Below are 14,316 nucleotides of genomic sequence, written 5' to 3'. Positions count from 1 at the left end.
ACATATATATATTCCGTCAGAGTTTTATCGAATGCATCACACTCTATTGCGCGAAGTTGAAAGAGTAATTGAGAGAGGAAAGAGCCGAAAATTTGAATAAAGTAAACGTTTACCGCCTGCATTCGCAACAATCACGGCACTGGTCTGTGAAATAAAATTTAATTCCGATGCGGACGCGTCTCGAATGTGAGATCGCTCGCAATCTCCGCGTTCTGAAGGCGGAATTAATCAAATATTCATCAGAGCTATAAGAAGAAAGTTTTCGATGAAGGACAATCAAAGAGGTCAGATCTTTTATATTGGTTCCATTAACCTTGTAGCTTTGCAGAAAAATTGTTCAAGTTGGAGTTTGAAATTAGAAAACGATTAGAGGAAACGAGATTAAAGATTGAACAATGTTGTTTTAATGAAACTTTTAATTCGATGTAGATTCTATCAATAGTATCTAATAGTAATAGTAATAATTATACAAATTATTCAGATATGTTATTAATAAAGAGAACGAAAATACATAGGAAGAATACACAGAATAATTTAGTGTCCTCCTTAGCAAACAAAGAAATGAAAGCAGGATAAATTATACACCTACAAATTTGCATTCCCTCTAATAAAAGAAACACAGATACTTTCATCAGAGCCGAGTGTCGTTATTGCGGTATTCGAAATTACATTCATCCCTTCGATGACTAAATAATTATTCGCGATCTCTATATTCAGAAGACGGAATTAATGAAGTATTGATCTGCGAATGGGGGATGGAAATTTTCCCAGCGTGACTGCATGAAAATGAAGGAGAAAGAGATATGGAGAAAACCCAGTCAGGAGGAGGATGGATCAGGAGAGAGATACACGTGACAAGAATGACAAAAAAGGTAATCCCGTCTGATGGGGGAATGGTCGCAGGGGAGAACGGAGATACGACAGAGAGCCATTGACTTCCAAGATCCCGTTTCCTTACACCATCCCCTCGAGGCGTCCGATGATTACATCCACCCTTCTCCTCCGACATCTCCGAAGTCTCTCCGAACATAAGCAAAGCAGACCCCGTTTTATTCCCGTGTGTCATCGACAATACCAAATAATTTGTTTCAAGAGTATTTCGTAAGTCGATTAACACCGTCGGAGCTGTAGAGTTCTTCCCTCGACGGAGGGAAGAATTTATATAATTAGAAATCACATAGCAGTATGATTGTATGATTGTACTACTACGATTTGGAAAAAGAAATATTGCTCCTCTGTATATTAATCTTTTTTTATCCTTCATTATTATGTCTTATACGATAAAAATAAGAGGTCTAAAAATTTCTTTTCTCCAAATCTCTTTTTTCATTAAGTAAAAAAAAAACAGATTTGAACAGATTTGAATTAATGAATTGCATTTATATGTATGGAAATGTAAGAAGCTGTTAGAGCAAGATGTTATTCCTGAAATAAATAGAATGCGAAGTTTTTTGTATGTTACACAAAGAAAATAAGAAAACTATGAGAAATGTTCTTTGCTATCTAGGTATAGGATATATATCATTTTGTATTTTTTTTATTTTGCATGTACATATGAGTTCTAATAATAATTATACATTACATTTATTTTATTTAAATACAAAGTAATAATTTTGAGATTGAAAGATTGCTTTTCTGTAAAATACAATTAATCGAAAAACTAACTATATTTAATAATATTATAAAAAAATACATATTAAACGCTTGTGACGCAGAGAACGAGATTTAAATTTTTTATCTTCCAAATTTTTAAATAATAATATCAAGTTACACGGAGATAACATGCTGTACCTTCACAATAGATCTTGTATGATCTGAAAGCAGTTATCCGTATGAAGAGCAAAATATCGTTCGTACCATCAAGAGGAAATTTTTCACATTGCGCTTTATATAGTAACATCGTAGAGCATTCGTGATAAAGTAGTAGCGTAAAAATAGCGCAGCTACATCATTCATCATCTGATCTGCACTGCAGAGCAGACGTGTGTATATGTGATACCACAGCAAAAGATAGTTTCATCGTTTAGTATTCAATCTTATCTTTGTATTGGTGACCTTACCCTTTTCATCGAACTATTTGATCGAAGTTACATTAACCTTAACTTGACAAGATCAGAAAAAATAGGAAAAAAATTCGCAAAGCATTCCAACTTTCCTATATTTATCTTCATATTAATGAATTTCAATAACTCAATTTTATGTACTGTTTACATTCTTAAAAATGGGAAAATGTATTTGATTGTAAATAAAAAGTATAAATCTAGGCAATAGAAAATAGAAGTATATTATGAAACATATTGTCAGATTTGGAACTAAAAAGAATAATATGAAAAAAGCATAAAATTCAAATATTTGATGTAAATGTAGTGCAATTAGTCAAATGTAAACTGAATTGCACGTATTGAAGCAAATGTATAGCATCGTTTAAAAATATTGACCAACTTCAAACAGAAGTGATTGCAGCGATAAATCTTTTAGTAATATTACGTACGCTGGAATAGAAAAATGTAAATGTGTAAATCATCAATCTTATGATCGACTTGTAAATCTACTGTGTAAATCATGCTATATTTTAAGTTGAGTAATAATTATAACATATTGGAAATTAATATCAATTACAATATATATTGCTTGAATTTGTTTATTCTTCCTATTCAAACTAGAGACAAATTTATTTTAAAATAATGTCTGTAAACGCATACACACTCAATATAATTTACTTATTTGTAATACAGTAATATATTTATTTGAGGACTAATTTCAGTTATTATTTCTGGATGTAATATTTTTGCAAACAAATGTAATTAAAAGTTTAATATCAAAGTTTCCAAGACAGAAATTAGTTTATATCATTAATTCTTATCATCCATTATATATGTAGTTATCACTTATTCATTTTTAATGGAATGTATAAGTGATAACTGTACATACAATTTATGATTTATGAACATAAATTATGTATAGATTTAAGATTGCGCGCGCGTGCACGCACACACATTTCAAGAAAACTAACTGAATTAATCTTTTTATTTAAAATTTGATATCTCTTACTATTAATTCAATATCGATTGTAATTATTTCTGTCAAATAAAAAGAAATGTGAGGTTCAAATATTTCGTTGAAATAGTGTTTCTTTTGGAATAGCACTGTACGCAGGTGGAGAAGCAAGCTCAATATAAGCGCAAAAGAATTTCCCTGGGTGTTCGAAGGCTCATTCGGTGTTTTTCGAGCTTGGCTTCGTTAGAAGGCAATTTTTATCGACAACGCGGGATTTTTACAGCTGTGGTCAGGCGCTTTCACGTTTCGGGGTTACGATTGTATGTCGTTCGATTCGTTTGAATGCTGCACAGCTCCCTCGGGGGACCAGTGTACACCATCGTTTTCGGGGTTACATTTTGTTACGTGCATGCCGACCCTTTTCTATCCACGTGAGTCCGATATGCAGTGTACAGAGCTGCGTCTCTCGGGTCGTTATTTCCTATCGTCCGAATGTCGCTCGAATAACGGCGATCATAGCAATGTAAATTTAAATCTAATCGGCCATACTATCTATATCGTATTCAGGTACACTGACAATAAATGTAAATGCAAATAATGTTTTTATTTTTTACTTTGAAATAATTATTTTTATGATTAGTGACGATATCCTTGGTATAGATATTATGTATATTTTGACTAGACTAAAATTTTATATGAAAGCTCATGTGAAAAAAAAGATATATCTGATATTAAATGTAACTTAGAACGTATATTTTGTTCGTCTAAATACTTTTTTAGAAGCAATTTCAATTTTTTTTTAGAAGCAATTTTTTTTTTTAGAAGCAATCATATAAAAAGACATATATAATTCTATTGTATATGTCTTTATAAATGTGTAAAAAACTCGAATATTATTTTATACATTTTCGATTTTGTTAAAACTATATTATTTCTGATATTATATTTCTCTCAGGAAGCCTGTGTAGTTTTTTCAAACATTTTTTTTTCGTCGATGTCAGCCTAAAAACGATGATTAATGTGTATATTATAATATGCTCATATGAGTATATAATATACTTCATTATACAAGATCAGTTTTTGTTCCTCTAACGTGAGTTAACGTTAATGAACCATGAAGTTTAGCGTGTTCGTTAATACAGAGTATGGAGCTGTTCGTTTGTCTATCTACTGTCTATCTACACCGTTGGATAATGAAGCGAGTTAATTTCTGCGCGAGATCGTTTGAAGCCGGATGAATTTTTCGGAAGCGTATTTGCAATGTATAGCCATAGATTCGATGTTTTTAAAAAATTCAGAACACGCTGTGAGATATTAGTCGAAATGAAGCTGGTTTCTGACCCGAGGCGATTCATTTTTCTTTCTCCTCGCTTTGAATCGCATAATCAAGTCTTTGTTTCTTACGCGCTAGCTTTTATTAATGACTAGATCCAATTGTTTGGTTAATAATTATATATTGATTCCTTTTATCAAGCATGCAAATACGAAATCGCATGCTGGTATAAGATACATCGTCTCTTGGACGAAAGACTCACTGTGTGTACTCATGAAATTAACTCTCCAGTGTTAATTTCCGGGTTAACCGTGGAAAGCTCTTGGAGAATCTGAATCCTAAGATCCCAGTTATCTGCGTCTTAGTTGAAAGTCGTATTGATCTGTTCGAAATATATTCAATTTCACTGAATCTTTTATAGATCAACAGTTTGACAACGTGCACACAAATTTGTTCCTTTTCATAACTCTAATTAGAACGTCTTTCAAATTAGAGAAGGACTGATTAGTTATTTATCTTAATTTCTTAATCGAAAGGACTGATTAGTAATTTATCTTAATTTCGTCATAGCTCTGTAACAATTTATTTAGGTTTTCCTACGAAAATGTCAATAAAGATTGTAAGAACTTATCGAGCAAAAAACGTAATAAGATGAAAAGATAAAATTTAAAACATAACAAATAAGAGAGAGGATTTAAATAAGAGAGATAAATTTAGAAAATTAATTGCGCAATTATCAAAGTATTAAGCTTATTACCTGTATTTTATTTTACATGGAAATTGTTTATATTCTCTCTCTTCTTGCCTCGCTTTCCTTTTTCTCTCTCATCACGAACTTGTTCGAGTTATAAAATATTTATCCGGTTATACATTATTCAAACGGCACCATTTAGTTTGTTAATGAAGCTTGAATTTTCTACAACAGAATAGAGCTACATGTGGTATTCATTCGACAAACTTGGATTTAACGAGAACACACAAAATTTTATTATGTCAGTTCTATCATTAGTGCAAACACATCTCTTTACGGATCAATTAAAAAAAAAAGTTCCTATCTTAGTTTTGTGAAGTGTGAAGGTAAAGGTTTCATGAACGTTTAATGAAGCAGAGTAAACATTAAAAAAATAGGCTGAGCGATTTTTTAAATTTAGTTTCCATTTCCTAACAACAAATCAGAAATAATTGCTATTGCAATAATTCGTTGGTAAACACAGAGATAAAAATGAATTTTAGCTTATAAATTATCATTATTTTTAGCATATAAACTAGCTTATAAAAACTATACTGATCCGCTCTAAACTAGCTTATAAAAACTATACTGATCCGCTCTAAAAATATACAACAGAAAGTAAAAATATTTCTGCTTCGTTTTAATTAAACATTATTATTTTATTCTCAGACAAGTTTTATCCATTGATTGAAGTTCCCAACAAAGGTTAAAGAGTATTCCGTGACAATAATCAAAGGCTGCTTTATTTTCTCGCTAAGGAAAAAATTCAGTTGCTAATTATTAAAAATATAGTCAAAACGAGAAGAATATATTAAAGAAATTACATTAAAAGATTGCGTTTGTGATATTGCATTTCTCTTCTTCAAAACTAGATTACTTTTAATGAGAGGAATATTTCTTTTATTTTAAGATTTTCAATTGTGAAGAGACACAAATAAAAGCAATTAAAAAACGAATTGCTTAGTAAAAACAGTCAAAAGAAGATTTATTAATCTGTAACATACACAGATTTCCATTATTCTTTTTTTATTATGGATTCCTTCGTAGAAAAATATGCATGTGCATATATATAGTGAATGTGTGTCGTGGTTTCAAACGTTTAAGTATGGTTGAGATTATTGCAAACATGCCGCGTATGCTATAGTACCGAATATCATACAAACCGCACGTACAGCGCTTCCATAATATATTCAACTGATGGTCGCTTTGAAGTTGCACGATACGCGTTTCCATCCACACTTCTCTCGTATCACTACACGCTTGGTCGATTCGGAAACAACGTGCAAAAGGAACAAAAGATCTCTGCACGATTATTGCGTACATATCAGTTTGAGAACAAAAGTTTAATTATATATATATGTATAAACAATTATATTGATTCTTTTATTATGAAAAACGTTGAATTGTTTTGTTGTATTATGGGAGGAAAATAAAATAAAGAATAAAGAAGCAAAAATATAATATCTACGTAACATATAAAATAATATAATACATAAAGTATTATACAATATAATTTTAATTATCCTTGTTGATAAAAAAATGACACAAATAAAAAATTAACAATTTTGAAATAATGAAAAAAATCGACTCTAAAGATTAACTTTTTTGTCGATGTATAATTTTTCATTTCATCATTACTATGTTTCACAAAAAGTTCTCACTAAAAATGTAAAAATGAAAACGAGATAAAATGCAACATTGTTCTTTATTGTTTGAAGAGTGAGGTTTTTGAAGTGTAATAAAATATCGCACAAAAATATAAAAACATTTATTGCTGAAAATTCGTTATAAGTACCTATGTATTGATAAAAGGATTAATATTTATGGAAAAATGGCACATTTGTAACTCATTTATATGGAAAAATGCCATAGCTCTGATAAGCGATCGAATTTATATTATATTAGAGTTGCTATGTTCAAGTTTTAAAAACTCATGATATAGTTTTAATGAATACATTATAATTGAAAATATAATAATATAGATAAAAAGTGAAGTTATAGAAATTATATATTTATTGTCTCCATTAAAACGTCTCTCAATTCAGAATTAAAAAAAATTTTTTTTTACTAAAAAATTATTATTAATTTTATAACTTTTCTATCAACGCAACAATATCGACATATTTGAAAATTTTTCAGTCAACAAATTGTGTATCATAATTATCATAATTAGCGAATTGTACTTTCTGTATGTTTCCAATATCTTTTGATCTTTCATTCCGCATAGGAGATATCGAAAAATTTAGGAGCATTTTTCATAAATATAACAAACGAGATCAAATGAATTATGAAGAAATTGAGAAAACGCGAAAAGAGGCTCAACAACCTAGAGAAATACATATTAGGATCGCAATAGAAATATTTTGATATCGGACGAGCAGGAACTTATATTTCGCGCGTTGGACAACCCCCGAGGGAGGTGTTACTCGCCGAGTGATAAAGTGAGATGGAAAAATTATTGCGGGCGCGCGGGATGACGATCGACGACGGCGAAATAATTTCGGTGTGCCTTCTGTGTCTTTTCATTTCCATGGAAACGACGTAGGAAGCATTCACCGGGATAGTGAACGTTCGACCGACGGCTGAGCGCCTTACACGCACGAGTTCCCCGAGCCGCAATCAATAAGAAGTCGGGATTGCTCCAGCGATTGCTTCGGGTTGAATGGTAGTAGAAGGAAGGAAGCGGATAGAGAACGCGCGGCGGTCATGAGGGATATACGCGCGGAGGTAAAAGAGAAAGAAAATGTTCTGCATCTATCATCGCGTAAATAGGGCAAGGAAAAATAACCGGGTATACACGATATTTCCACAATCGTATTCGAGGCTGGAAAGGAGAGACGAAACTGTCCAATGTCTCTCGCAATCGCGAATATAACGTCGTCGTATTTCAATGGATGAGTGTCTTTTTATCGTCTATAGATTCATCGGAGTACCCGTGATTCTTTATCGGGTGAATGATATGTCCATAAAATACGACCGAAATCTCGTGCGAGAACAATTTCAACGGTGGTGGAATTTGAAAGAAATTATTGATGAATTCACTAAAATAGAAAAAGATTTTCTGTGAAAATTTGTTCCAACATTCCGATAGTATTACTGATTTCATTTTCTATCGTAGAATTGATTATAATTATATTTTATATAACAAATTTTTTTATATGTTATTTCTGTTTCGAAGGATTAATTCATATAAAATTGATGAATCTTTAGAGACCTTTTAATTTTTATATTTTTCTTAATTCCAAATATTCATATTTAACATATTTTGTTATCTCTACTTATATAGAACTTAATACTAATTAGGCTTAAAATCTGGATAATTCGAAGATTATTGATATTAACTCTGTATTTAGTCCCACATAAGAAATTAACATGAGACTAATTTCCACTCATGATTCAAGTTTTCAGACCAAAATCAGGATCAAAATTATGAGCCATTCCGGAACTACGCAAACTTGTTAAGAGCTAAACGAAACGAGATATCGCGGCATGCTACTACGTGCCTCGCACACCCTTCAGACAGATCAACGCGCGCCTTCGTAAGCCTGGACGAACAGGGACGTGTCGGTGAGAATGTCCGAGAACCATTTTATGAGGACAAGATCCCAGAGGAGAAATGGAAAAGTTAAATGTTGGCAAAGTTTCTTCCCGTGCCCCCTTTTGCCTCCTTCTTCGTTTCCCTTACTCGTGATCCTTCGCGTCGTTTTCTGCGCTTCTCGTCAAATGACCATTCCGTTCTTGACGCTCCAAAGCTGTGACAATGACAGTTTTGGTAGGGTGCCCTTTTACTGTTGCCAGTCGAAGGAATCGAAGACAAACAGGAGAAATTTCATAGCAGCATAAAACCGCGGAACGACAGTGTGTTTCGTGATTTCCAATACATAGTTTTGTGAGTCTTGGTTCGATACTACATCGATCTCTTGTCGAAGAAAGGAGCAGGAATCACCTCGGTAGAGTATGCCGAGTCACGAGACTGTTTTACGACACAACAATTCTCATTTCACGTCATAAAGTTGTTTTCTTTCATAGCATTGCAAACGCGAGTTTCAAAGTAGCGACTATAATGCGACTCAGAAGTAGTAGTCATTATTAAGTTTACGTATTTTGTCGATTGTTTAGAATGTTTAAATGTATTTTAAACAGGTAATACTATGCTAAATTATAAAAGTTAAACTTTATTGAATTTATTGAAAAGCACAATTGTAGGAAGTTATACAAATCAGCTCTTACTTACTCAATATTTTAACAAGTCAAAAAAAATATTAACTCTTAACACATACTTCTTTGAATAGTACAATACTATAAGTCGATATATTTATTTACAATAAAATAAATATTTACTCAATAAAAAAATAATAAAAGTACTGGTTTTTGTATCAAATAAATATATATATTTATCTTTAGTAAATATCTATTTAGAACTAATCAAACAAATATTTATTAAAATTTAATATTTTTTTCAGCGTATGCGAAACTTTGTCACGCGTATATTTCAAATTTTTTTATCCAAAGTTTCATAGTTTATAAGACTTTGGATAAAACTGTCACATTTTAATAATACCGATTAATGTCACGTAGGCAAAATGTTTATATTATTATTATTCAGACATTCAGAGCGTGTTTCAAGACGTTCAACTTAGTCTGGCTCAACCGCAACTGATATTCTGCTCGTCTTATACGACGTCACGTTCCGTTGACCACTATCCCCGAAGAGTATGCTACGTGCGCATCTAGACCAGTATTTGTGTTGCACTGAGTACTCAACTTTTATCAGCGTTCGCACTTCCATTTAACCCCTCGAGGTTCTCGCCAAGTAAAAACATGTAGATTCAAAATCGCATTTGGATTTTAACTTCGATTCGGATAAAAACTAAGGTCATATATTCTTAATAAATAAAAAACGAATCTTCTCTCGTATGATTAGTATGTGAGTTTATTTACTGAACCAAAGTACATAATTATTGAAAAAGAATATTTCGGTTAAATTATTAAGCATTTAATAAATTATATATTCAATATTATATGTGATTAATAAAATCTTAATAATACATTTACTATTACATAAAAATAATAGTTAATATATATAGGTATATATGCAAATATAATAATAAATAATAATTTCTCTCGGCTTGTACTATATTTCTATTGCATAATATTTATATGACATAACATTTCAGTTACAGTATATCAAAATAATACTTATTAGAGATCAAATTCGCGAATTCGTGAAAATAATAATATATGTATATTTTTATAGCCTTATAACGTCGTCCGATGTACAGCAAATGATACTGAAAGCTATTACGAAGCTTTAATAACGAATGAAAATGTTTCACATTCTCATCGTTTAATTAATTCCTTCCAGCCGTAATGTGACGGTGAAAAAGTATTTAATTACTCTACACATGGTGTGTAAGTTTTATGCAATCGTTAGAGCTGTATGGCTTCACGTGGTAACATTAAAACATTATGATGGTTATTATTCGGCCATATCCATTAAAAAATATTATCATAATTACGATGTAATACTAGCCGCAACGGCTTTTATCTGAAAGAACAAATTAATATAACGAACCAAAAATTTCTGTCTCCCACTTTTACATTTTATAGAATTTTTGTCATTAAAAACATGGCGTGTTTTTTTTACGATTCGAAACGAAGATGTATTTGCAGTGTTGCCTCGCGCATTAATTAGCATTATTTTTTTTAATATTTATTTAGGACAATATAAATTTTTATACATGTAAAAATATCAAAATAAAAATGAATACTCCATATAGGCTTAATGCGATAATTTCTTAAAGTTTAAAATTTATTACGAAAATATTTCTGCGTTTTAAAAGTTAATCATGACGAAATATTATTAGCAAAACTTTTCTAATTAAAGTTAAATTTAAGAAAAATTTGATATAAAATTGAACATAAATTGTGTGTGCGTTCAATTTCAATAAATTTAAAGGACATTTGTATATATTTGGTTTTACTGTATTTTGATTGTAAAAACTTTATATTTCCATATGTTTAAATTAAAAATATTTAAGTACTTAAATTATTTATCTTCGATATATTGTAATTATGATATGTAATTAACTGAAAATTTTAGATATTTCTGTTAAACGTAGGTCCTTTATATTATAATTCTTCACGCGATTCGTGCATTTCATAATAGGGTATCTTATTTGACCCGCTGAACCGCGTACGTACCGTAACAAACTTTGTGTACACAAGTGTACATGAAATGTAAATGCACAAATTATACCATTTGAGTGTAGCTCTAGTTTATTTGTTTTGCCAAAACGTAACTACATTAAACGGATTAAAGGAATGCATTAACTCCGCACGAGAGAAAGAGAAACGTTCTGCCATACTCCTCAGCAGGTCGTCAAAAGTTTAAGCTGATAATTAATGTGTTACCACCGTTAACACGGTTATACCGTAACACGGTTAATTCAATGTCGACTGTTATAATTAAATTTAGAACCAGATAGCGGGCAAGGTAGTTAGCCGCAACCTACAATGCAACCGGCTACAATGCGACACGCCGCACAATGTTATGTTCGTCAGATACCAATCGTGGCAACAATGCATCTCGCGCATTATCAACGTCATGTGAATCGCAATTCAATTTGTAACTTGCGGACGCGCACTGTGAACGTCTAATCGGTTTTCAGATAATCTCTATCGCATTTAGCTTGCGTGCTCGCAGATAGAAAAAAATTCCTCCAGAGTCCAGAGATGCACGCGCGCGCACCGTTGATATACGCAAGTAAAGGTACGAAGAGGGAAAACCGTACAGTGCAAGCATTGAGAATCTAGTAGTCTATTCTGGTAGAAATTTTATCGGACTCACCAGTAACTTTGATGTGATAGGATAACTGAGCTCGCCATGTGTCCTGCATTTTCCGATCCGGCGCGACGCACCGATATTCCCCAGCTTCTTGGTATACTACCCGACTCAAAACGAGAGGTCCGGGCCCGCCCACTGGATCCATTCCAGGTCCGTGGCCCCAACAACCGCCGTCACACTCGAGAGTCACAGCACCGCCGATTTGCACCTCCATCCGCCGAGAATCGGTCGCTTCACCGTTCAGTGCTTCCGCTTCGGTCTCCATATCTGGATCATCTAAATCCCATTGATTTAAATCTCTCAATAAGCAGCAAACTCAAAAGTCGAACTTAAACGTATGGACCACAGGAAGATGAAACAATGCACGAAAATTAATCCACAATGTAGACATAGCGCATATTCGAAATGGAATTTTAATGAATTTTCTTTAATAAGCTATTATCTAAGCTTTAAGTCTTAAATCGTAAGAAATTGACCAATCAATCATAGTCGATTATTCTTCTCACATTTGTCTGTGATTGATTAAGTTTTTTTACGGCTTAAAACTTAAAGTTTGGCTTATTATGGAAAGCCTATTAGATTTCCTTCCTAGATTCTTTATATTTCGTGAATATGACCGTAACGAAAATATAATTCATTTAAAAAATATCATAATATTTTCAAATAAAATTTCAAATTTTACTTGTTTGAATCTAAAATGCTTTTATATTTATCTTTATATATATATATATATATATATATATATATATATATTATTTTGTTTGTTAGTATTCCATAATTATATTGTATAAATATAATCTTTCTTGAACGAACTAAAAAAATAGTGTTGCACAATTAATAGTCTTTTACGTACCGTAAATGTGAGAATTTTCTAAGAATTTTCAACACATCTTTTATCGTTATTTTGAATTCCGGTTTCGATATCGTCATCGATATCCAAGAACTACTGTGATATCAGAAATCAGCGGCACGTACGAGAGATAAAGTTGGGGCAGTATCTCTCTACCCTCACGTGCTGGGTTCGACCAAATCTTTTCCTCACCATGACGTTACTGTCGGTTCCAACTTTTACTCTTCCTCATCCCTCCCATCCTTTTCCGATTCCACCTATGGAATTATACGGCTACGATTGTTTGTTCTCCAACTAGTGCTATGTCCACAATTGCAGAGAGAGAGAAAGAGAGAGAGAGAGAGAGAGAGGGGGGAGACAAGAGAGTAGATGGTGTGCAGAGTAGATGGAGGCTGCTCGTATCTCTGTTCGGGAATTAGAGCCGGACTGTTCCAACGGAATTCGGCTGAGAAAGAGAAAGAAGTGGGGCAGAGGAATGGGAGGACGTAGCAGTCCTTTGAGTTAGCAAGCTGATCTTCCAGCTCATCCTGTAGCAAAACAAAGGGATCAAAGTGGTGCGGATGCGATAGGAGGCTTTCACTTCCTCTCATGCTCGTACGGCTCCCAACTATATCTCGTTTGTCTTGTAGTTCGTTCAGAATTTTACAGCAAACACCACCACTAATGCTTTAACAAACATAGGAAAGGAAAAGGGAGAAAACAGAAGGCTCAGTAATCAGGTCCGATAATTTGACGTTTTTCATCGGCCTTACTCCTCTCTTCGACAGCTCTCGTTATCTCCAAATTTGATCTGCGTCTCTTCTTCTATGGCAGCGGCTTGTGATCGTCCTAAATCTTAATGCGATTCGCGTGCACTAAGGTGATTAGGGTTCTCATATACTCGTCCGTCTGTGATCGCGTTATCTCTAATTACTTTGATATGCTTTTCGTGTTCCTACTAATTGAATTATGCACATCCAAGATGTTTAGTTAAATTGAATATTTGAAAATTATAGAATATCACATATTATCACAAAGTATTTTTTTAATAGAGACAATTTAATATAATGTCTTTTTCTAATAAGAACTTTCGTTAATAAGAATTAAAAATTATATTTAAATATGAACATGTACATAATAAATAAAAAATAAATTGCATCATCTATGCTGGTAACAGTTACGAGAAAAATCTGTTTGCCTGTCGATAGCACTAGTTTTATCACTTCTGTTCTTTTAACTACGTCCTATCTGTAGACTGTCTACAAGCCGGCGAAATTAGCGCGTCGGTTTAAACCCGCCTTGACGTTATCCGGCGGATAAGTAATCCAGGAGGAGATTCGAACAGGACATAGTAGCAGTGTAATCGATAATTCCCACGAAGGAGGATGGTTGGTTTATAGGTGCTCTCGAGCCATCTAAATTGCGTAGAGATTAGGTGCTCGGAAGCCCGTATCCAGCATCGTCGGTCGAAGGAGCAGACGAGAGATCGAGAGAGAAATCGAGAGAGAGAGAGAGAGAGAGAGAGAGAGAGAGAGAGAGAGAGAGAGAGGTAGGTGTAGTAGAGAGAGTAGAGTAAGTAGAGTAGAAGAAGAAGGAGGTAGGAAGAGAGAGAGAGAGAGAGAGAGAGAGAGAGAGAGGAG

The 14,316-nt window shown here is 32.9% G+C and overlaps 1 protein-coding gene across 1 annotated transcript in view; it reads right to left on the bottom strand.

The window, feature by feature from the left end:
• LOC105618890 (irregular chiasm C-roughest protein) overlaps positions 1–14,316 on the bottom strand; it is a 238,432-nt gene that overhangs the window by 55,268 nt on the left and 168,848 nt on the right. Inside the window, exon 8 of the mRNA XM_012200421.1 lies at positions 11,851–12,123. Within this exon, the coding sequence (XP_012055811.1) occupies positions 11,851–12,123 (273 nt within the window). The remainder of the gene's footprint in view (positions 1–11,850; positions 12,124–14,316) is intronic.

The sequence above is a fragment of the Atta cephalotes genome, assembly GCF_000143395.1.
Source record: "Atta cephalotes unplaced genomic scaffold scaffold00018, whole genome shotgun sequence".
Classification (NCBI taxonomy): Eukaryota; Metazoa; Arthropoda; class Insecta; order Hymenoptera; family Formicidae; genus Atta; species Atta cephalotes.
This window is presented reverse-complemented; position numbering and strand designations above follow the sequence as displayed.